This window comes from Trematomus bernacchii, unplaced genomic scaffold, assembly GCF_902827165.1.
Source record: "Trematomus bernacchii unplaced genomic scaffold, fTreBer1.1, whole genome shotgun sequence".
NCBI lineage: Eukaryota > Metazoa > Chordata > Actinopteri > Perciformes > Nototheniidae > Trematomus > Trematomus bernacchii.
Genome location: NW_022987582.1, coordinates 5,698,357 through 5,723,490, shown reverse-complemented (window position 1 = coordinate 5,723,490; position 25,134 = coordinate 5,698,357). Strand labels below are relative to the sequence as shown.

The 25,134-nt window shown below is 40.3% G+C and overlaps 1 protein-coding gene across 2 annotated transcripts in view; it reads right to left on the bottom strand.

Annotated features, from left to right (window-relative positions):
* Positions 1 to 554: 554 nt before the first annotated feature.
* Positions 555 to 25,134, bottom strand: part of ptprub (protein tyrosine phosphatase receptor type Ub) — a 156,061-nt gene continuing 131,481 nt past the window's right edge. The window contains exons 17-30 of one of the 2 annotated variants that reach the window (XM_034127723.1): positions 24,954 to 25,026; positions 24,775 to 24,851; positions 22,330 to 22,347; positions 20,689 to 20,725; positions 19,696 to 19,793; positions 17,113 to 17,229; positions 16,136 to 16,290; positions 15,368 to 15,503; positions 14,575 to 14,724; positions 12,400 to 12,714; positions 10,177 to 10,302; positions 8,193 to 8,350; positions 3,259 to 3,394; positions 555 to 3,149 (exon numbers count right to left, since the gene is read on the bottom strand). In XM_034127723.1, coding sequence (XP_033983614.1) covers positions 3,087 to 3,149; positions 3,259 to 3,394; positions 8,193 to 8,350; positions 10,177 to 10,302; positions 12,400 to 12,714; positions 14,575 to 14,724; positions 15,368 to 15,503; positions 16,136 to 16,290; positions 17,113 to 17,229; positions 19,696 to 19,793; positions 20,689 to 20,725; positions 22,330 to 22,347; positions 24,775 to 24,851; positions 24,954 to 25,026 — 1,659 coding nt within the window. In that variant the 3' untranslated portion in view covers positions 555 to 3,086. The remainder of the gene's footprint in view (positions 3,150 to 3,258; positions 3,395 to 8,192; positions 8,351 to 10,176; positions 10,303 to 12,399; positions 12,715 to 14,574; positions 14,725 to 15,367; positions 15,504 to 16,135; positions 16,291 to 17,112; positions 17,230 to 19,695; positions 19,794 to 20,688; positions 20,726 to 22,329; positions 22,348 to 24,774; positions 24,852 to 24,953; positions 25,027 to 25,134) is intronic. The other variant, XM_034127722.1, reaches the window with a different exon arrangement.

Genomic DNA, 25,134 nt, shown 5'->3' with positions numbered 1-25,134 from the left:
GTGTTAAATGCAAATCCACAGGGCCTGCATTGTCTTCATCCCAACAGTAGGGGTTCTTGTCCTCTAATTAATCCGGCTTGTCCCCCTGCTAAACACTGGATCAGTTTGCAGGACTGCTGCATTATTCAACGTAGCCGTGGGTGAGAGGAAGTCTGTGGTCTGGAGTCACCTTACTCTGGGCCGAGCGGCAAAGCGAGACAGATGGAGAAGGATGAGAGGGAGAAATGAAAGTAATGGAAGAGGAGTTGAGGAAGGGGGAATGTGAGAGGAGGAGGGTGATAAAAGGGGGGAAAGGGGAAAGAAGTAAAGAGAGAGCTTAAAAAGAAGAGAGAGATCAAATGGTCGATGTGGTTCAAAGCGAAGGGTAACAACTAAAAGACCACATCCGTATGAGAAACCGCAGGAGGGTCAGAGGTTCGTAGACAGGAAGTCCATGTCCAGCTTTCAATTCTTTGCTTCTGCTGACAAACCATCAAAAAAACCACACTGACTTTTTTTGTTGCTGTGCATGCTTTTCTGACAGAACACCCAATGATGAGTTGACAACAAATATGTCTCTTTCTCCCCCTTCTTTTATTGTTGATCACTGTTATTCTTCAGAACCAACCCTTTTTCCCCGACCTCAAAATACATCCATCTCCTCCGTCTCTCTCTTTAAATATACACACTGCGCCCACAAATACAAGGTTCATGTCATGTACCATCGCTTCATACAGAAACACACATGTGAAATCAGCGGCAATCGTCGTTTAGAGAGCCGTCATAATAGAAAGCTTTGGAATGGCAAAAGTACATTGCGCTCACACAGTCTGAAAACAAAGCTGTTGAAATAAACTATGTGGATCAGGATATACTGAAAGTAACTAAATGAAATACAAAGCAGACAATAGATCCATACATGCTTTGACAGACCTGTTTTACTCTGAGAGGAATGAACCATCAGGGAGACTCAGTTCACACTCGGCTGTTAAAAGTTCTGGCAATAAACTCACAAAATGGTCATTTACAGCACATTCACCTTGGTGGTTATGTAATGGTTACTTACTGCACGTCTTTACTCTTGGCAAACATATAGTATATTATTCACATAGTATTCACATAACATAATATACATCTGTATGTACACATTCCTTCTACCTTCGAAAAAAAGTGTCCAGGCACTTCCTGCAGTGATCCTGGGTCAGATCGCTGACCACAATGTAGCTACCCCATTCTTCATCCTCATCAAAAAACAAGCTGCTCTATCAGTGAGCTGTGGGAGCCTGGTGATGTTGGAACATTGTTAGATTCCTCACATACCCTGGCGCTCCCATCTGAACCAGACTGTGAGCTGCGAACTAGCAACAGAGTTCGCATAGCTGCCATTTCTCAGTTTCTGTGGGCTTCAAGGTGTCTCTCCTTGTTTATAAGGGCAGGTCCTGGAGTGATAACTTTAATGCCTGTCTTGAAATCCTGCACTTGTAAAAATGTCAGGAGATATGGTGGTGCATAACATATTTATAAGGGCAATAACGAAGTGAGAAATAGATACTTTCTTGAACATACTGTAATGTTAAAAAATACAAAGGAAATAGCTTCCTGGTTCATTTCACTAGCTGACCATTATGTGGATAATACTGCCTGATGTTCTTCAATTGATCCGGGCATTTACAACACTAAAGGTCTGCATGCCTCGTCTGCTAGGTTAAAAAAATGGATTTAATTTGGTCAGACCAGTGGTATCTTAACAGCAGGGTCTGTGGGCAGTATTTCTTATTGTTGCTCTTGTATACCAATATTATTGTAGGATAGGTAAGATGGCCACTATTGGGAGAACACCAGCGGTCATGCAGTAGCATTTTTCCCTCTGTAAAATGCCCCTTTTTATTTATATATATTTGATTTATTTATTTTACACCACTAGGAACAACAATTGAAATTCATGTCAAAACGTATCAAAATCAACCCCCTTCCTGAAAGGGTGGTGATACAATTCAAACTGGTTACGCTTGCTTTACAGTACAACCAAATGCCTCAGACAACAAGACTAAAAGGAGCAACAGACTCAAACCTGAAACGCAGCACTGGTTGAGACACTTCACCACAGCATTAATGGAACATAATTTTTCATCACGATGGCATGTCAGTACATTTCCAGCAGATTCCCCCCCATCCTTTTTTCTTCCCCGCTGGGTATAAAATACAAACAATCACTTTGGAGCGAGAACAATAGCTGATGCAGTACATAGTGTATGTTCGTAGGCATACATCAAGATGAAGCAGTAGAGCAAAGTAAAGAGAGGATTCAAGTCAGTCGATGGGATTGGCACTGTGACAGTAATGAGACAGGAATCTTCAGTGGTGGCACCAGGCCCGGTGCTGTGGACCCTGGAAACATCCACCAATAGCACACATGGTAATCCAGCACAAACATTATGGCAAAATACAACACATTGCACGACTGTACAGCTTCTGCATCAACACTGTTGAGGGCTGGGCTATCCTAATGCTGTAGGTCCTTGTTAAAATATCTTGTTGCTGTTTGTTCACCAATAGGAAAACCTTTTAGATGTATTCAATGATTTGAATAATCTGTCCTATCAATAGAGATTAAGGCAGTTTATGGTATGGTAGATAAGTCATGCCACAACCGCAGAGCACTGCTGTTGTATGTAGCTCTTGAAAGAGAATAGAATGCTTCCACGTTTAGATAATTCTGCTGTGACTCTGCACTTTCATCCAGCCCCCTCGCTTTTTAAACACGATGAAACAAAGCCAAGGTGGCCCCTCTTCAGAATAGACAGGTCCAGAATATTGTTTGGCTGCTACAGAGACCCTCCGCACAAAAGAGCTTTAGTCCGGAGGCAAAGAGGACCAAGAAAAGCACAAAAAATATCAAAAGAGATAAACATCACCAACAAGGAGGAAATCACAGCTGTACATTAAAGGTTAAAAGTTAGAACCTTGATCTTGTTTTTTTTTCTTCTCTCTTTCTTTGCAGTCCGTTCAAACCATAGGTCCAAACACTAAAGTAGAGGGGTCTCTGGGGGGCTTTCAGTTGAATCTCCAGCTGACGGGATGTCTTTGCTGTGGTGAACATTTGGTTGCTATCTCCCTTCAAAGCAGTCCAAGTACTCCAGGACAAGGTCATAGCAGAATCGATACTGGTCCTGAGGAAAAATACAATATTCTTCAATTAAAAATAATAAAATAACATAATCATAGGCATATTCTTGCCAATTGAAAACACACAGTTTATTTATTTACAGACGCTCTCACCAGGGACTCCACCATATTGGGTTTGCAGTTGCGTAGAGTTTTGACCGCATAGAAGATGTCCACCATGTTCTGGTACTGGATCATCTCAAGGAGAATGTTGCTGGCACAGAGGGTCCCACTGCGACCACCACCGTTACTGCAGATGAGAAGATAAGTTTGAGAAAATAAAAACCAAATACAAATCTTCAAGAAAAGCCTTTTGTTTTTTTTAGATCAAACCAAATCAAATCAAAATGTATTATAGCCCCAAATCACAAGAAATGCCTCAAGGGCTGTACAAAGCAAACAAAAGCAAAGACAAAAACAAAATACAAACGTCATAGCATAGAAATTATGAAAACATTATACAACTTTATACAACAACATAAGTATTGCCATGTGATAAAAGCATGTGACTGAAGTGATGTAGATGGAAACTAGGTGATGGAAATTAGTTGACAAGGAAGACAGATGCGAAGAGATGGGTTTTGAGTTGGCTTTTAAAAGGAGTCAACGGAAATAGCTTTGCGGATCTGAAATGGAAGACGATTCCAAAGGAGAGGTGCTCGGAATGAAAAGGCTCTGCCACCTACAGATGATTTGTGAATTCTGGGGATGGAAAGGAGACTTGCATTATGTGATCGTGGGAGCCTGGTAGATATTTGTGGGGGTAATTAATGATGATAGATATGGAGGTGCTAGTCCATGTAAGATTTTAAAGGTTAACAGTAAAATCTTGAAGTCTGATCTTATGTGAATCGGGAGCCAATGCAATGAAATGAGAACAGGGGTGATATGATCAAATGTTCTGGTTCTGGTTAATATCCTGGCAGCTGTGTTTTGAACCAGTTGTAGTTAGGCGGTTGTTGATTTTGGTAGCCCGGAGAAAAGTGAATTGCAGTAGTCCAACCGAGATGAAACAAAAGCATGGATTAAAGTTTCAGCATCGGCTAGGGAAAGCATGAGACGAATCTTTGAAATGTTCCGAAGGTGGAAAAAAGCTGTTTTTGTGATGTCTTTAAACAAAGAAAAAACGAAAATGTTACTTCTTGGTCCACAACAGTTAAATTCGATCCAGATCTGGTGTTTAAAAAATCACATTAAAATAAAAACATCTATATTGATTCTGACTTTTCTACATCCAACTCACAGGTGTATCATTGCTTTGAGAAAAAAGATTAGAATTGACCCCTTTTAGAAGTGAAGATATAGTCATTTGTTCTGGGAATGTCATTTTCGAGCCTGAGACCTGAAAAACAGGCTCAGGGCTTAACAGGTTAATTGGAGGAAGTTTGATGACATCCATAGTTTGATTTCTTTTATGCAATTTTCGAGTTGTGTCAGTTGATGAGAGTTGTCCGGCTTAATGGAAATGTAGAGCTGAGTGTCATCTGCATGAAAATGGGAACCTAATTGATATTTATTAATTAGTAAACCGAGAGGAAGCATATAGATGGAAAAAAGGATGGGACCAAGCACTGAGCCTTGGGGGACACCATAGTTCACGGTTTTTATTTTCTGAAGAGCAGTTTTTGTAGAGAACAAAGTGAGATCTCCTGGTTAAGTAAGATTTCAACTGGGAAAGAGCAGGGTCAGTGAGTCCTACATGTTTTTCCAAGCGATGGAGTAGAATGTGGTGATCAACTGTCTCGAACGCTGCACTAAGGTCAAGCAGCACCAATATGGATGCAGAGCCATGGTCTGATGCAAGGAGTAGATCATTGACAACTTTCGTTAGTGCAGTTTCTGTACTGTGGAGTTTCCTGAAGCCGTATTGATATGGATTGTGTAGATTATTGACGGAGAAGTGATCAGTGAGTTGTTGGGCCACTGCCTTTTCCAGAATTTTGGAAAGGAATGGCAGGTTTGTAATTGGCCTATAGTTGCTGATAACATTAGAGTCCATGTCGTTTTTCTTGAGTAGTGGTTTTATTACCCCTGTTTTAAATGATACAGGTACAAATCCAGTACTGAGAGAGTTATTTATTATCTGCAATAGTGGTGGGCGGAGAATCGGGAGAAGGTCCTTTATGTACTTCGAGGGAATAGGATAGAGTACAGAGGTTGTGCATTTTGAGGAAAGCACCAGTTCAGAAAGAGTTTCATGGGTAATTGTCTCAAAGTGGGTGAGAATGCATGGCGGAGGCAGGTAATACGAGATTTCTATGTCCTGGGTGGGAGAAGATGGAGTGGAGGATATTTATTTCTGATATCCACAATTTTAGCTGTGAAGAACTCTATGAAGTCAGAGGCAGTAAGTGAGGTGTTAAGTAGTTGACGGTTTACAGGTTAAATGGGCAACCGTATCAAAGAGTCCTCTTCACATTGTACACAAACGACTGTACGAGAATCCACCCCGAGAATTATATCATCAATTTCTCAGATGATACAGCCATCCTTGGCTTAATGCACAAAGGCAGCAGTTCATCGGCTTACCACTCTGAAATAGAGAGATTTGTGCAATGGTGTGATTTTAACCATCTGTGTGTGCTCCTAAAAGTAAAGAAAATAATGATCTGAAAGTGCAGGTAGATGTGGTGACATAGTCATGTCTGAGAGGGTAAGGTCACGTGTTAAAACTAAGTCAAGTGTGTGACCATGGACGTGAGTGGGTACATTGACATGTTATGTGAAATCAGTAGAGTCTATGAGATCTAAGAAAGCTTTCCTGAGTGGATCAGAATGATCCTCGATATGAATAATGAAATCTCCCATGATTATAAGATTGTCTGATCGTGTCAATATGTCACAGAGAAAAGAAGCAAACTCAGATAGAAATTGTGAATAAGGCCCAGGTGGCCGGTAAACAATTGCTATATAAAATGATTCTTCATTTGCATGCATAAGAAGTCATTCAAAGGATGTAAAACCAGTCATAATAATTTGATTTAGTGACAGAGAACCAGAGCTGTATATTTTTCATTTCATTTAATCGTTTATTTGAATAGGGATAATGCACATTAATGAACACTTAAGACAAATAATGCTTCAAATGTAAATATGCCGGATTTTAGCTTTGAGCTCATTTCCATTCGTAGTCCCTGACATACAACATATAAGAACGTAAGTATATAGCAGCTAGGCCCCCACCTCTTCTTGATTCACGAGACACTTGCAGGCTGGTGTAGCTAGGGGGTGGTGCCTCATTCAGGCTTACAAAGTAATTTGGCTTTAGCCAGGTTTTGTAAAGGCCCATGATGTCAATGTTATGGTTGGTTATTATTTCATGGATAAGCAGAGATTTAGAGGACAGTGAGCGAATGTAAATAAAAGCCAATATTCAAAATAATACTTTGCAAAATGGCAGGTCGTGAGGAAGAGGAGGGTTTTATAGAAATGGAGATTTCTAGCATTGTGGTTGTAAATCTTATTTACAATTCTTTTTTTCTTCTTCTAACGAACAATGTTGACTGGTCTCTCTGCCACTGATGAGGAATGGAACATTTGTGTGAAACATATTGACAAATAGTCATTGATTGAGATAAAACATTTAGACATTTCCTCTAGCCATCATGAGGTTTACATTTTTGGACTTCAATAAGATTCTCCCTTCAGGGTGAGTTGTAATGGTTTTTAATGATCTACCAACAAGAGCTTTTTAGCTTTGCCATTCCAAGCATACTAGGTAGTGCTGCACTTCAGCCTCTTTGGCCCCAAATGAGTACAGTACAGTGACAACAATAAACAAAGTGATCCTTACAAACCTGCCAAAACTTTTTTTTCAAGGAATTTATAAAGATAATCCTTCCAACTGTCTTTAGGTCATAAACCCAAGAGAGAAACATATTAAGATACAGTAAGAGAAAATGGATCACCATAATTATTCTTAATTGGGCTACCAAACATGGCTAAGAATAATGTTTTATTGTAATTTAAGCAGCCTTGTGTTTAAACATGCCCCACCAAAAAAGCTTGTGCTGCTTTGCCTTCCATTAGATGAACTGTAGGTTCAGACATCAACTGTCAGTACATTTCAATGTAAACATGTATATTCCCGTCTCCAGCTCGAGCTCCCGAAGACAATAACACAGTATAAGCAGGAAAGAATGTGTGTAATCTGATAAGCCCATTATTGTGTGCATGCTACCTCATGAAAAACACTTGATACCGTTCATACAGCATGCAGATGCAATATCTTGATACAAAATAATGACACAAGAAAAGGAAGGGAAAATCAAGAAATAAGAGCAAGGATCCTTGGAAATATTGTGTTGGTCATCATAAATGAAAGGCAATATCAATAAAGTGGTGGAGGACAATCCACTTCCTCTCTCCTGAGACATCCACAGGGAAGGTGGGCATGGAAGCCTCCGCAGCGTATACAGGCAATATTAAGGTAATCAATCGTCGTCAGTGCTTTGGCAGTGCTGGATTTACTGTAGTGAGATCCATCGCATTCTGTATTAAGCCATAATTGATTTGATCTCCATAATCTCTTTCCTGGTTGTCGTGGGTAACACTGTGTGACAGCGCTGAGTGATGTGCTTTCGGATGGGGGCGGTGGAGATAAACGTGTGATGGGTTTGCAATGAGCTGGACGGCCCATTCATATTCATCAACGGATGTGCACCCCGGGGGCTTAGGACAACAGAGGGGCATACAACAACACACACTGCACTACACCACAATTTGATTTTCTACATTATGAAAATACTAGCATGGAAAAATACTTTTCAATGCATCGCATCTCATTGCCCAAAAAAACCCACATAAAGCATCAGTCACAACACAACACAGACTCTTTCTCATCAAACAGTCATGATTCACCATATTTTAACATTTATGTGATTCTCCCCTCTGAGAATAAGATTTTGATTTAAATGCACTTTTAAATGTCACTATCCAACAGCAGTAATATCCTCTCTGAGACCTTTTCAGAGAGGAACGTATTTCTGCCTTCTCTCTTTCTCTTTTAATTAACAGTACATGATGTGTGTCACTAACAGATTACTCACAGGCAGTGGACAACAGTGCGACCTTCTCCACACTCCCTCTGCCATTTGTGCACTTGAGCCAGGAGGTTGAGGAAAGCCTTCTTGGAGTCGGGAACATCTCGATACGCCGACCAGCGCAGGAACTGGAACTGACACACCACTAGCTGGCCCTCTTGGAGCTTGGGATGCAACAGAAAAAAGAAAAATCCATGAGTAAACCAGTGCTGTGAGTGCAAGTGTGCTTGCTCCTGTTTGTGTCTGTGTTGAAGTGCATTTTCTGGTTGTTTTAGTATTTTCTGTGTGTGCCAGTTAACACCCGTGTAAGAGTGCTCCCTAGGCTGTGTGCTGGCACTCAGCTGTGCTCACTCAGCAGACTGACTGAGATATATAGGTCTGCAGAGGTAAGCCAGGCCCAAGATGTGTGTGTGAGAGGTCCCTGTGTGTTCATAACTTTGTCCCGTGGAATCTCACCTAATACTTAAGGACCAGTGGAGAACTGTAAGTCATGCAAATTGGGCTGGCAAAGACACCAATGATGCACGTAGGAATTGCCTCAATGGAGCTGGGATTTACACAATGTACTCTTCTTATTTTTTTGTTATACAACTCACACATACATACGCTTACAATGCACTTTCTTTGACTTTTACTCCCTACCAGTATATATCATTGTCGCACACAGGAAGAACACACCCTAATGCAGTGAGAGGAAGAGGTTTATGTTATTTCTGTGTGATTCGACTTTTCCCACACTGTGTTAAGTTGCCCTCTGCTTGACTGTGGTACGTACTGAGTGCAAAAAAGGTGCTCTGGGTGGAGAGGAGAATGACAAGGGCGGTCGACAGAGGAGGTGAGGATGCCAATCAAGAAAGGAAGTTCTGTGCAAAGCATGTCGCGCTGCTTCTAATAGCAGCCAAGAAATGCCTTGCATACAGATTTCTTCAATAATTGGGTTGACAGTGATCCTGAGTGGAATGCATGCATGTACTTATGCAAATGTGAAGGCTTTAACCATACCTGCATAGTCACGTAGAATCAACTACAAAAAAAGAGAAAAATACCTCCCTGACATCCCCTGTGCTCCCTCTACCATGACAGAGCTGCCAGATACTTTATTTAGCCTGTTTCACAAGGTCTTCCTAATTCTCTAAATGCCACATACTTTGTAAAAATGTGTGACATGAAGAAATGTAAAAGAGTCTGCTATGCCGCTTGAGAAGAGTGTCCTGCCACGGAAAATATGCAATGCATTATGATGATAAAAGCCCCCTCTTTGGTATGCCAACATGCACCTAAGACGCTTATCTAGGAAATGACAAGAAGAAATTGAAAAAAGGGAAAGAATGACCTTTATTGCCTCTCTGTTAATGGGCTTTCTTGCATGTTTACCATAGAAAACTCTTTTAATATGTATCACTCTTATGGGAACATCTTGGTGCGTCTGGTTCTATTTTCTGGACTGACGAATATCAGAACAATGTCCTTTGTAGTATGTATGATACAATCTATGAACCATTGTTATCTTTTTCTTTTTAACATTGTGCTCAGTGCACATCTCCAGGCTATATTTTTTAGAGTGTATTTACATTTTATTTATTTGACAACCTCCTCTTTCCCTTGAGGCACACACTAGAGAAGCACCGTTGTTTATGCATAAGAAAGAAATATGGATAAATAATGATGCATAGGCACACACTGTGTGGAAATCCAGCATCAAGTGAAGCACTCATCCTTTGAGTTTGCTTACAAGTAGTTGTATAGAAATTCAAATCATAATCTACACAGTATTATTACAACCGAGTCTATAGTTCTTTGACTTTAAGGACTTGTGTCATGTCGTGTTTAGGTGCACATTACAGCGAGTAGCTCTAAATGTACTGGTAGTAAAATGTGAATTACTGGAGAAGGCCACAGCTAATGCATTTCTAATAAGGTTCATGTTCATTTAGTGAAATACCACTGAGTGGCACAACATGTCCTGTGCAGGCTTTGTTGAATGACTCACCCGTGTGACATTCTTGACCCGAAACAGACGAGTGATGACATCTTCGTCAGCAGACATGGACAGAAACTCCACCTCCATGGGCCCGTACTGCTGTAGCCCGGGCTCCGGCCAGTACTGAACACACGGCTACAGACAGAGGGGGAGGTAAATGAAAGAGAGAGAGATTTGTTATCAGTGATTACATGTTAAGTGTTAGTACTCGTTTATTCTCCGGCAGCAAAAATCCTTTGCTCTCAAAACCTTGGATCATCAAAGAGCAAAGGGATTTAAAAAGCTGAAATGATGATATTAGGGGAAAGTCTAAAGTCTAAGGATAACGCAAAGGAAATGACATAATACAGTTGGAGTATGGTGTGTGCCTGCTCCTACTTAAAATAAAAGATGAAACCGTAGCCTACTGGTGTTAATGAGCGGGGAGAAGCAGCAAGAGGAGGGAGAAATGTAACATTCTTTGATTTCTTGTAACAAGAAAGATGCAGAGTACTGCTGTGCCATGTGTGAACTCTTTAACAGAGTTTATACTGTAGTGATGTCTTGGAAGATAAGATGGTGATAACAATATTCAAGCAATACAAAAATGAACTGCATTACACTGAAAGAAAGTATGAAAAACATTACAAGCAGAGTAAAAGAAGAATAACATTTTAAAGGGGTTAGCTATCATTTATTTCTGTTTATTTGTATATTACTAGACTAGGGTGTTCTAAAATAGCATGAATGAAAAAAGGCAACACAGAAACTCTAAATTAATACATTTAATGAGAAAATCATACTCAATGATTCAAGATTTAATATAATGTATTAACATAGTATCACAGTTACAAAGCCTGTCAAAGCACTTACAGTAAAGTCATGTTGAGAGGCAATTCATAAAAAAAAAACATCTTTCAGTAAACTTCTCTCAGTGTGAGTGCCAAATACAGTAGCAATGCATTACTGTTAAAGGTCTACCCAGTGAATATTCAGATGAATAAAGTCAGAAAGAATATATCCAGTTTTTTGGATAAAATAAGTTAAATAGTGGGTAACTTCGCAGCAGCTTGTTTGGTGGTTCTTTTTGTCAAAATCGTTTTTTCAATCAGACTTATATTAAATCAAGTTATGTTTTTGTCAAACACACCGATTCAAAATTGGCAATAAATATACAAATATATTCACTTTGGTGATTTAATTAATCAAGTGAATTCTGTTTTCACCACAATCTAAGGTAGACCTTGGACGAAAAAGTATTCATAATTAAAAGTAAGCAGCTGCTTTCCGAGGCTGTGATACAATGTATTACATATTTCACAAGCTTAATTTTGAAAGTCCTACTAGGCAAGGCTTGTAAGTGTAGCCTTTACTCCTAAAAAAACAAAAATCTAGATTTGCATAAGCCACTTTCTTCAATGTCTTTGGCTTTTGGCTTGTGGACTTATTCATTATAAAGGTGTTAATACAAGGTCAAATGAAATGTTTGCTGAAAGTATAGCTTCATTTGCTCAACAGCTTGCTGCCAAACTCTTGATAAAAAAACCTCTAATATGATACTATACTTCTAAGCCTATAGGATTAAATGCTGACTTTTAAAGCAATTCTCAGATAAGCACCTGATTATCTGATCGAGCCTTATTTATCATTTTAAGCATTGCCCTTAGAGATCCAGCCACCTTTAATTACCAAAAGAGTTCTGTTTAACAAAGGCTTAACCGACATTAAAATCTCATCTTTTGGTTATTTGTTCCAAGCGATTGGTGTTGTTTTTAATTGAATATGAAACTTGATTCATGTGCTGTGCTCTAACTCATTATAATATCCATTATAGTCTTAAAGAAAGATCAGGGAACAGCAGAGGAAGACATATGCTCATGAGAAAAAGTGGGACACCAACGGAAAAAAAACCCGGAGATGTGGCTGGAGGGTAATGCAAGCCTATTCTTCAGAGATATATCTTGAGAAGGGGAAGGGAAGACTGGGGCGGGTCTTATCTAGTCATGCCTTGAGATCAATGTGGTCAGGGATCAAAGCCCAACAAAATGGCATGAAGGAACTAATCCTAAGCACAGTAAGATACAGACACTTTATTATAAGTAAAGTTCAGATAACTAAAGATTGAAACCCAAAACTTGTATGCCAAAGAGCAGCTCTTGTGCGGGTGAACTCAAACATTTTTCGATGCCTATTTTCCTGTATAGTGTCAACAAATCGATGGCAATAAAGCAGTATATAACACTTTGACCTTACCCAGGCAGAGTTTGACTGGTTGAGTTGGTTGAGCATGACCACTGCCGTGCAGCCGTAGTCGAAGACCAGCCTCCAAAAGTCCGCTGTGGTCCCCGGCAGAGGGTGAGGGGTCACAATGAACGCAGCCTGCCGATGGAAGCTGTCAGCGAGAGCAGCGTTGATGTAATTGTTGCTCTCCCCTTCAGTCGTAACCAAGAAGGCCAGGGCGCGATCAGGCGGCAGAACATCCATGCTGCGATTCTTCTCTCGGTTTCTGGGCAACAGAGCGATGCTGCACTCTTCCACATCCAGGTGGGGAGTCACAGAGTTGAGCGTCTGCAAATGGAAACATTTAAGAGGTGAGACGAGAGCGACAGGAGGATGAAATCAAATTGAAGAGAGAATTAAAAGGATGGAGACACTGCAGTGGATTCAAAGATGTTAGGGAGGAGGAGTAGGAGGAAGAAAAGAAATGAATCAGACAGAAGGAGGGAGGACTGGGACGCAGAGAATGAAGAATCCAATAATGTTAATTGAAAGAATTGTCATACTCTGAACATCACATTGACAAACTGATTTAAAAGAATGCAAGATAAATTAGGCCGACTGTGATCTAAAAGGAAATGTAATGAATAAAAAAAATAAAAAGAAAGCCTCAAAGGGAAATATTGCATACCAATTTTCTTTGATGAACTCTCTGTTAATTTAGCTGTAATTACATTAGACAACGGGATAAAAACATTTGGATCATAAACACACAGCATCAATAATAGATCTGTGACTCGCTGATGTCAGTACTACCGGTCGGCTGTTTGCAGCCGGCAGGATGACAGAGTAAAAGACAAACACAGAGCTCATTGGGCGGTGGAGAGGCTTTCAAAAACAATATCAGACGGGTAGGTTTACAAGATCAAAGTGTGGGCATGTTCCATTTCCCTTTGTGAAGAACCAAGCGTTTGTAATCAGAGAGATGCTCCACCTACATCACAATTCCCCAACTCTTAGTAATACATCTATCGTAATTCCTATGTGGAGAATAAGGATAAATCCATATTAAATTAAAGAATGGACCCTTTTCCAGTATTACTTTGAAATGCTAAACCTGGAATCAATGCGGCTGCTGTTTGAGCTGTGCAGCGACATGGAGGGGCGTTTGGGGGGTGCAGCAGGTACAGCATGTGGGAACACAGCTGGCTCTTTTCTCTCCTAATCTACATCTAATACAATGTTCTAACACCACATTCCTACAAACCAGGCTGAGGAGTTCACAAAATCAAAAGGAAACATCGCCTGCACAAATCCACACACACATTTATGAGTGTATATATGAGACACAAAAACACACACATGCACAATCACACACACAAACACATCCATCTATTAGCCCCTTACTTTCTGCACTCTGTTGATTTTCAAATGTCTGCTGTAAGTGCATTTCCACAGCAGAGAGGATGTACTCATCGTCTATAGTTTATGTAACTGTCTGAGAACAAATAATACTGTCTTAAAAGCAAATGTACAGTACTGTACATAGCAGAATAAATGGAAAGTAGATACACAAATATAATACTCTCCGGGTTACAATTGACTGTAAAAGTATACATTTTATCATAAATTATGTAACCTTAATATGCAAACCATCCGCTTAACAACATTACATTAATATTACTTTTACAATATTATTGTTACTGGTACTAACAATAGAAGTGCAGGTACAAGGAACAAATTATGAAATTATTCATCTGTGCTCTCATTAGGAATATTGTAGTAGTATTATTACTACAGAATACTATAGTAGTATTAGTACTCCAGTAATATGAACATTATATTGTTGTTAAAGTTCTAGAAGAATGAAATAAGTTTGACATCATTTGGTTGATGCTGTGTGTGGGCTGTGTTATTCACCTGGTTGCACATTTTATGTTTTTTACTGCATTTTGAAGAGGGACAATTACAACATTTACAAACATTATCATATCACCAGATTTCACTTTACTTAGGTCAAACGTAACTTTAGTATCACAATAAAGAAAAATCCGAAAAAAAGAAGGGGAAAAATAAACATAACAAAACCAAACAACATCATAAAGCACAACTTAAAAGACAGAGTGGGAGGACGTGAAATGGTTTCATATTCTAACAAAACAAATATCTGCCTAGAAAGTTGATCGAGAACATGTCGAGGTAATGACTTACCTGAAACTCCTCCCGTAGCTGAGAGGAATTACTCTGGGAATCGACTCGCAGCATCTCTTTGTAAGTAACCGCAAACTCATTTACCAAGATGGCCGTCTCCCCGCACAGACAGGCTTCCAAAATAGCATCATGGATGAAGATGTACTGCTCCTGAAAGGACAACAGGTAACATCATTTAGTGCTGTCTGATAACACATAAGAGAGTGTTGTGTGTTGCTGACAGGTGAACAAACATTACCATAGAGGTGAGTTGAGAAGGAAACAGATGTGAGAAAATAATCAAACAATAAGACTAATGGCAGAGATTTTTCATAACCTGGTTCTGAATTAACCATGTACTGCAATCATGTAAATAATATATATATCCATATTTCAGTAAACAACACATGTGATGTGCATTTAATTAGAGGACCCCTTTAAATTACTACAAATGTAATAAACAAGTCAATGTCGAATTTACATAATAAGGGGTGATGTGCAAATGATCAGCACATCTAGAGAACGGCACGTGCCTACGCAGCACACAGAGACAATGTGAGTCTTTTCTCTACAACTATTGACCTTTACATTAATCCCAGAAGGGGAGTATGATAATGCACCCCACTCATTCTTTGAATTTCTTGAAGCAAAAGGGAAACGCTAATGTTTAAAAACTTGACTCTCCGGAAGTTTTCCATTGGAGAACACGCTACAATACTATGACCAGTGAAGCAAATGTATGCAAGAACATCTTTAATATTTGACTTGAGTTTAAATGTGAATGGGTTTTATTTCGCTGTGCTCTTGACCTGACCTCTGTCTGGATCATGTTGATGCGTCTGGAGCAGAGGGTTTTGACACAGTTGTAGATATCCACCACGCCTTCACACTCGGCCATGTCCAACATGACGTCCAGCACGATGTAGCAGCCGGTGCGGCCCGCCCCCACGCTGCACACAGGGGACATCTTTCATGAGGCACCATGTACAATCATGAAGCAATACATCAACAGACTTTTGAGTGAGTGATATTGTTGTTAGAATGTTTTTAAAAGATACAATAGCCCTCTTCAGGAGCACAACAGGATTTTAAGGAAAATGGGAACATTTAGCAAGACAGCTATAACATTTGCCAAGCTAAAACTAGCAAATGGGGCAATACCATGCTAGCTAGGTAGAAGGGGGTTTGGGGGTGATGCAATCCCTCTCGTTAGTAAAATGACCTGAATGCATCCCCCGTCCCCCGTGTTAAAAATGTACCAATCAATCATCAGGTATTTTAACATAAAAGACAAGATACCTGGACCCGTATTTTAGTTTCTGTTTCAATACTTGTTTCACAGGACAACTAACCTAGCTAGCAAGGCTACCAAAGATTAGCCTGCCAAAGTTGCTGGCTGCCTCCATCGATCACGTTCCCTCATTCTGAACATCATAGCGGGCTCTGAGCCTCCCAAAGAAGAAGAATATCTTCTACTAATACTAATAGTCATATTCTGAAACATGAATTGTGATAACATTTACAACCTTTAGTTTAGTTTTATGACACTACAGGATACAGCTGCTGCTAAGCGTCACTTTACCTGCAGTGGACCACCACAGGGCCGGCGTCAGGAGGAGTAGAGGCTTTCACTCTCCGTATAAAGGCCAACAGTCCAGTGGCATGATAGGGCACTCCGTGCTCCGGCCAGGATGTGAAGTGGAACTGACGCACCTCATGCTTGGTTGAGTATCCTCTCTGTCAACAGCAACACAGTGCACATTAGCATTACATGTAAAACACCACATTTACATGGCTTGCACATTAACCATTAGCCTGCAGGCCCTAATTTCATCCAAGACGTGCTCCCATCAATTTAGAGACATTCCCCCTCTGAGATGGATATGTTAGAAAATGTGTTTCATTGTGAGGACAACCAGGACATTATTTACATGGGGTGTTAGGTCTTCCAGGACAGTTAGGCCTCTGGGCATAACATGCTAGTAGCAGCTGCAGTGTGACAGACACGCAGAAGGAATTACTGAAGCTCTCTGAGCTCATGGAGGGCTGTGAGTTTTCTCCCCTCTACTGGGAGGCTGCTGCAGTCACACAGCAATTTCCTCCGCTGTACAGAGATGACAAAGTAAAGCGGAGCAAAGCAAAGATTTGTCGAAGACAGAATTCCAAAAAAAGAAAGGAATAGAGCCATGAAAAACAAGCTGTCACCAGCTCCCCAATTCGTGCCGATTTGAATAAGCAGTAGCGTGTGCCCATGGAGAGCAAATGTGACAGTTTGATGATAATTCTATGTTTGTGTCAATCCAGCGTCGCCCTGAGCCCCTCCAATGATAGATCCCCCAGGAGATTGACAGGATGGAGTCCATCAGGGGCACAAAGACGGCAGGGGCATCCTCATAGCTACTGGTGTTAATTCCTCCCAATTTAATACGTGGCCCTCAAACCCATCTGCAGTAAATCCTGTCAAGTACCTAATCCCCTCTATTAATGTTCTACTTCTAGGCCTACTTCTAAGAATATAACAAGTACTAATACATGGAAAGGAGGGTTACATAAACTTACCCTCTCCAAGGCAAAGGTGCGAACTGTGTATTCAGCCAGTGTCTCCGTCTTAAGAAGGGTGATTTTGATGTCACCATACATCTCGCTGTCATCAGGCCAGTATTTAGAGCATTTCACCTGTTTTAAAATAGGGAAGCCACAGTGTTAAATCCTAATGTTAAAATTCCTGAAAAATGCACCTGCTGAAAAAACATTTTCTTTCTCCAGTTCAAAGCAAAAAACTATCGACTGGTTCAACCTTTTACACTGTATACAGCATACATGTCTGTGATGTTTCGCTTAGTTAGAAAAGTTTTACACGCGCTAGTTTTTTTATCATAAATAATATCGTCATAGCAAATGCATGTATACAGCTGTCCACATTTACAACAGCGGTGTATAAGTGAACTGCCTTCTGCAATTGCCAAAATACAATTTCCTGCCTAATTTGAGGATAAACTGAACTAAAAAGGTCTATACAGTTGGCTGTAAAACATCCATCCTTAAGCAAAATCCGCTTGTTCTTATTCATCCTTTGGGAGACAATGTGATCCAGTGCTTCCTCAATTTATCCATTTGAGTCCTAAAGTGCCCCAATTTTCCTAAAATGTCTCCCTCTTAAGGAGCAATTCCTTTGAATCTACCCTTCTCTTTGAAAAAGATGCCTCAAATATTTTCATGTATCTAAAAGGAAGATACCAGCTGAATTTCTTCAATGATATTTGATTCCAATCCACTCTCTTAGTTAGGACGAAGCATCATTAGTGAGAACAATGTCAATTTACGTAAATAACGTTATTATATCGTTAATATCACCACTGCAACTGCAAGGTGACGTTTGAAGAAATGGCACAAGATATCATCTTTGCTTATGAAAGTGCAAAAAGCAACAAATTACAGGTTTGAGATGGGCTTTATTTTAGAAAACTTTACTTAGTCTACTTTTTGAATTCAGGTGTCCTTACCACTATATTTGAAATGTAAGCATTGAAATAAGCATTGAGCATTCAATCGACCAAACATTTTGTTTTATAATTTCACGGCACAAAAATAATCTATTACCAGAGTCATTATAATTCTTATGTAAGTGATAATTATAATCAAATATTTTGCACTTCAATTTTTCCTTTGTTTGTGTGAAATGTATTTAGTGACACGTCAAACAGTGGCGTAACAAGGTTGTGATTGGCCCCGGTGCAAATATTGTTGCAAATAAATTACAAATTATTTTAGGTTGCTTGGTTACTTGGTTACTTTGAAGACTGCGTGAACCGGTCAATGCCATTGGGGCCCCAAAAAAAAAGATATATAAAAAAATATATATATATATATATATATTTTTTTTTTTGCATGGGCCCCTGGCGTCAAATGCTGTGGAAGAACAAAAACAGTCTGTTCCTCTGCAGGTATTTCATGTCAGAAGGCAAAGGAAAGAAAAACACAATAATCACATAATGGTGGGAAGCATGATGGACAGGAGGGCAGCAATCTTTTTACCAACACCATGCACAAAGGAGGTATTTTTATTTATTTAATGGTGTTATTTGGATTTAGCCACACAGACCAGTCGTCTTTTTTCGACTGTTCCCAGATGTGTTGGTATGGAGAACGAAATCAGATGTGGGTTCGACTGCTGGAAAAGCAGTGCAATTTTAACAATCCACTTAGTAATACATTTGTCTCTGGGGCTGAACAGGAACAGGTACTTATAAACAGAATTATATACAACAGGTATTTATGTGAGGGTAGTGAAAACAGCCCTACAGTGAAGCCGTGAAACCTGTGTAGTCATGCAGTGTATACAAGGACAGCAGATATGTGGCTGAGACATTTTAGGCTCATAAATATTTCATAGCATATTTTATGGACTCCATTATCACTTTAGTCATCATGAAAATCATCATAATACCATGACCTTTAAAAACAGACAAATAAAAGATAATCCATGTAGCAAATTCTGTGGAATACATGTGTTCACAGAGATTTGTGTATACTTGCTTGGTTTTCAATTGCCACAAAGAGAATTTGATACAGAAAGTAAAAGGACTCCTTTGACATGATGGTAAATATGCTTTTACACTTTCTTGCCGAGGGTTAGTCGAGAAGATTGTTACCACAGTCAGGGCATAAAGAATCTTTAGCATGAAGATTGGGAACATGGGAAAACTGCTTGCCTGGCTCTGGCCAAAGATTAAAAAAGCAGCCATTAAAATGATAAACTTGTTGCTTCTCATATCTTCACAATGTTCAATAAGGGTGCTGATAGGTAGGTTGTATTGCTGTAACTTTGCACAGTCTTTGTGCTTAGCTAACTGACTGCTATTGATCTTCTCGTCTAACTTTCAGCAAAAAAAGCCAATTTCCCCAACAATGTTCAACTATTCCTGCCTGTGATTTCACATAAATGCAGGGTATCTTTGTCAAAATGAACAGCTCTCAGGCTGCACTTTGCATGCAGAGCAAGCTCCTGTGAGATCTATTCTTATCACACACATAAAAGCCTTTAGAATAGAAACCAAAATGTTCCTTTATGGTGGATGTGGGATGTTTCTGTGCAGAGGGTGGTGACAGGAGGGGAAGAAGGGGGGAGGGCACATCACTTACCCTGCCAACCTCCACCAGCTTAGTGATCATGACGATGCTGAAACAATTTTCCTGCCACACCATCCGCCAAAAATCATAGAGAGTCTCCTGCTTGGGTCCTGGTGGGATGTGGGAAGACATAAGAGAGAAAAAGACAAACATGGCAGCATGAGAGCACGCTCTGCTCAATATGGGAGTTCTCGATTCTGTTGAGAAATTTCATTTTATTTCGACCTAAGTGTCCTTGCTCAGACAGCGGGGTACTGATCTCTCAAGATTGTGCTGTCAATAAAGTGATTGGGAATTCCAGACAGTAAGTGAAGGGGTGATGGGTGACAAACAACAGCAGTAGCTGATGATGGAGGCCCACGGGACCATCAGTCACTCATTGTCATCTGAGGAGGAGACATTTAGGAAGGGAGATACAACTTAAAAACGAGTATCACGTAGAAAAGAAATGCTCAGAGAGACAAAAACACTGCTGACATATTTGTTTCTTTCTCACGGGTTTCATCTCTCTGTCTCTCTATCGGGGGGAAGGGGAGGTGTGTTTGCAAGATAAGCGGATGAGCAGACCTTGGGTGACTTTGTGACGGTAGCTCCCTGGAAACTGACACTCTTTGGGATTTAGAAAACGACGGTGGGATATTTGCTAATAGAGTCCGACTGTCCATCAGTAGCGACTTTATATTTGAGCGATAGAGGGTGAATGAAAGGACCTCTCCCCGACAATGAACACGCTGCTCCACATGTCATAGAGATTGAGGAGCTGTTATTAATGTGTTTTATTATTCATGTCTTCTCATGATTGATTCAGGGACATCACTGGCACAGCCTTCACAGGTCGGGAGTCACACCATCACCTTTGGATTTTCTATAGAGATGAGTTAAGGCAAGATACTTTGCAAGAGTGGGCTCATTGGTTAGATCATCTCCCATTTATCCTATGGAATTGTTCTTCATCCACACAATTGCACAATAAACACACACTATAGCCTTGCCAAGAAAACTCACCCTGAGTGGCGATGAAGTGGTTGGATCGATGGTAGCCCTGAAAGAGAGAAGAGGGATGACATGCTGAGTAAGCCATCTGCGCCCCAGGCACTGCGGTACAGGAGGGTGTCTTTCTGTCTCACCCTTTCCTTTCCTCTGCATTCTGCTCTCCTTCTGACCTACTGTAACTCTGAATCCAGTTTACTGTCCAGCACTGTTTGACCTAATGCTGACCCCTGACCATGTGTTTGACCTCACAGTCTCCACAGAGAATTCGGAGTTGTTGAGTCAACACATGGGTTTTTAATACATCTTGGCTAAAAGTTGATAGATCTCTGGCACTTCAAACTAAAAGTCAGGCTAGCTGACTAAACAAAAAGTGTGTTCCTGTGACAGTTTAACAAAGATTTAATAAATAAACTTAAGGTGCACACACTTCAATTTCAGGAGTCCGATTTATTTATTAAACTCTCTTTCGTAAAGTGCCGTCCCGATAAAAATAAAGATTGTATTGAAGGTGTGATTTGTACAGTTTCTGAGATGATAAATTAAATGAATACAAACGGTTTCTACCAACAAAACGTTCTTTTTGAATTCTTCTCACAAGACATGAGAATATCACACACAGGTTTCACATAAATGCATGACATCATCACAAACATAAACAGTTTTCAACGCAAAAATCCAATACATACAGTGAAGTACTCTGGGATCGTTTATATCAAAGGATGGGACGCCCTTTGATATAGATGACAGACATTTTCATACCGTGAATATGGGGTGAATATGAATGAACATTGAGATGTCACCTGGGCGCCTTTCAAGCATTAGCACTTTAAAGACAACCAGTGTGTTTAAAGGAAGTCCTGCAAATAAGCACTGCCTATCTAACCTTTCACAGTCAAGGAGACACCTGGCAATCTCAAAGACGCAGACACCGCTTAGACAACCACGTGGATGCTGTGGTTCACTGTCTGTTGTCGTTTTAAGGGGAGCAGCTGGGAGGATAATCAACGCCCCATTTACCTTACATGACTCTGTAGTTGAAAAGCAGGTCGGGAATAATCTGAATGAACCCTCAAGTCCACCGGCTCTCATCAAATCAGCATGATGGGCACGATCCTTGTTGATATCAGTTTTCATTTTATTGCTGAGAGCCTCTTCCTAACATGGAGAGTTGCCCGCCTCGCTGATACATTAGCAAAACTGAATTTCATCCAGTCATGTAAGCAGGGACATGTTTGAAATGGTGATGGATGACCAGTGCTGTGAGGCCTGCTATCCACAATTCCTCTGGCCCCCCGACCGAACGCAAATCAGCACAGCTACAGTACCACTCCTCCACTTAAGACGGTGGCCATGGCAAATATACTTCCAGAGTCATTGCCACTTATGAGAACTAAAAACCACAGGGTCCTCTTTCCGGAGAGGACACATCTCCTTGCGTTCATTTAAAATCATTAGCTAAAAGGGCATGTTTTTTTGGGTGGAGGTTGGGAAAGAGAGGGTTTGTCAAATGTGCACAAACCTGAACACACTGACCTTTGAGCATTTGTGGATAGAGGATAGCCGAAAGAGAAGAGGGAAGTGAGAAGAGAAGAGGGGGGAAGAGAGAGAAAAGAGAGCGATGGAAGGCAGCGGAACGAGCAGTGAAGTACTTACTTCCCTGTTAATCCGAATCTACAGGGTCCAAGGTCGAGAAGGTGGGGAAGGAGTAGAAAAAGAAGACATATAGGCTAGTTAATGAAATAAGCTTTTAGTAAGCAGGAGTTATGGTAAAAGACAGACTGGAAGAAGTGTGTGTGTGTGTGTGTGTGTGTGTGTTTTTGTGGTATAAGTACAGCAGGAATGTGCCTAATGAATAATAGACCATTTATTTTGAGTAATAATTAATGAGGCCATGTTTTTTTTTGTTCACACTAATCTATGGTTTGCTTTTTTCCCAATTGAAAACATATTTGTCCCTTTACTATGAATTTGGGTTTGGAATTTCCTATTTAGATCAACTAGAAAAAAAGACTTTAATAAACAAAATCCGAGGAGCGTCACTTTCTCGATGAAATCTAATGGGCCTGACTAACGAGTAACAATCAAACTCAAAGGTGAATTCAATATTAATGGTGGCTTGCTCGAGACTATGATGAGATTTGATATAAAAAACATTGACAAACAACGATCACATTCGGGAACTTTGACCGCCGCACTGAAATCAGTGAAATCCCCTTTTATCAAAGAAATCCCACCCACTTGCACCCAATATGAAAAGCAAGACGATACAATACTAAATGCAGGATTTAGTTTCTAACCTGTCAACAAAATAACTGTTCATTTAGGAGCTGACCACTTGTCGAAGAAGGTGATTTTGAAGCCTTTAAGTTAGTGAAAAAAAGTGTCATTTTAGTATAATTTTTACAAAACTCAGTATCAGTATGACACGTGTGTGTGTGTGTGTGTGTGTGTGTGTGTGTGTGTGTGTGTGTGTGTGTGTGTGTGTGTGTGTGTGTGTGTGTGTGTGTGTGTGTGTGTGTGTGTGTGTTTGCAAGTGTTTGCAAGTGTTTAATTGTGTAGACATGCTACACCTGTCAGAAAGACCCTGTTACTCTTGAGAAGCAGACGTTATGTAAATCAGCAACAGACATGTCGCACTGGACGGCTCTACATTTGCAAAAGGTGCAGGGAGCTTATGCAAAGTACCTCACCACAGCCAAGCAAAGGCTCGGGTATTAAGTGACAGAGAAAAGAGGTGAACTCTGTTTTGGAAGTGCAATTTTCGGAGGGAGGAAAAACTTTTCCATTTAACCTCCGGTGAAATAATCACAGGCTGTCCAAAATATGCTTTGCTGTGGCTAAGTAGATACCATCCAGCTCAGTGGGTCTGCCTTGTCAGGGTGTAACATCAGTGACACTGACCCTGTAGTGGCTGCCGAGTGGTGTTTTCTCTCTAATGCCTGCACCTCTGTGCCCTAAACGCTAATGGAGACCCTCATGATAACTACAGTCCTAACAGCAGGCCACATTTGTAATGCCCTCTCATTGTAATGAACTCTCTAAAAGCATTTCCCGACTGGTTACTCTCTACAGAGAAATTAAAGACAGGAAAAAAAAGATCCGTTGCGTCAAGCCTTTATATGATATAATTGGCCATAAAGGATAAATCCACCTAAAATCAAGTCAAATTATGCAGTTCGTAATTTTCTCTTTCGCTAAAATAACTTTATTATATATTCTTTATAAAGATTTTGACAGAAACAGGATCTTTTCTCATCTTATCATCCTCAACCAGCACTGGGAGAACATGAGCTTGCCTCAACTTTTCACCAAGTGCCATGTTTTCTTTATTCCCAATGAGAGGCGTGCAAAATAAATCTTGCTTGATAAAGAAATCATATCAGACTCGCTTGACATGACATGACTCAAATGAATAGCAACACCTGAGGGCTGTGACAACGAATTCACAGGGGAACCAAAATACTAGTTTCTATCTACAAGTATATCTGTACTATTGTATCACCTTTTTCAAAATCTGTGCCGATTTCTTTCCTCAATAACTCCACTAATCTGAATCTGAACGCGCACTTATGCTTTCTGAATAGACACAGCCTCCTCTAGTTTTTCATGAATGGGAACATGTAATGGGAACATATACATGTTTTTCAATATGATCAGTGAGCATGTTACTGTGGCACTGCATGTTTGGCAGACAGTTAAGGTGAACAGTGGAAAGGATCAACTCCTCCCGGCGGCCCATCCGGAGATTGAATAACATCAATCATGTCTATTTAATTTAGGGGGGATTTTGTGGCATCTTACAGAAAGGTTCATTTCCTCCACAAGGAATTAAATGCATTCATTTCACTCTGTTTTAATAAAAGCGATAGCCGAGTCAGGGATTCTCTGTAGCAACTCATAACCATGGCAGCTGGCAAAACATCGCTAGAAGGGCCTTTGATTGGATGAAAGCTTCCAGGTGAAAGTGGGCCAGCAGACTGGTGAGCTTACAGCAATGAGAGAGATGGACTGTGGCTTTGCAGGGTGTGAGAGATAGAGACTCAGTAGACTATTTGTATCCCATGTCGAACAGAGGCAGAAAAACAGGATTACACTTACATCAATGTAGTTAGCGTTAATGTAGTCTGAGTTGGGGTCTCCCAGGAGAGGGTGGAGCTTGACTCTGTGGCGGTCATCTGAGACGGATTAGAATGAAATAGCAAAGCACATTTAAAATACAACGATTCCACAATGGCTTTTTTTTAATATACTAAATAAAATGTGTTCTGATGACTTACATCCTGACAGTGTGTCATGCCTCCCTTTGGTTTTGTCCTTCTTCTTTGTGCAGTCCCATCCATCAAAGAAGCTCTACAGAGATAAAGAAACAACATAGATGCATTTCAGGGAAAGGGCTTCTCCATATTAACAATTCATATAGTTTAGATTTAGATTTTAACGATAATCAAAGCTCCAGCA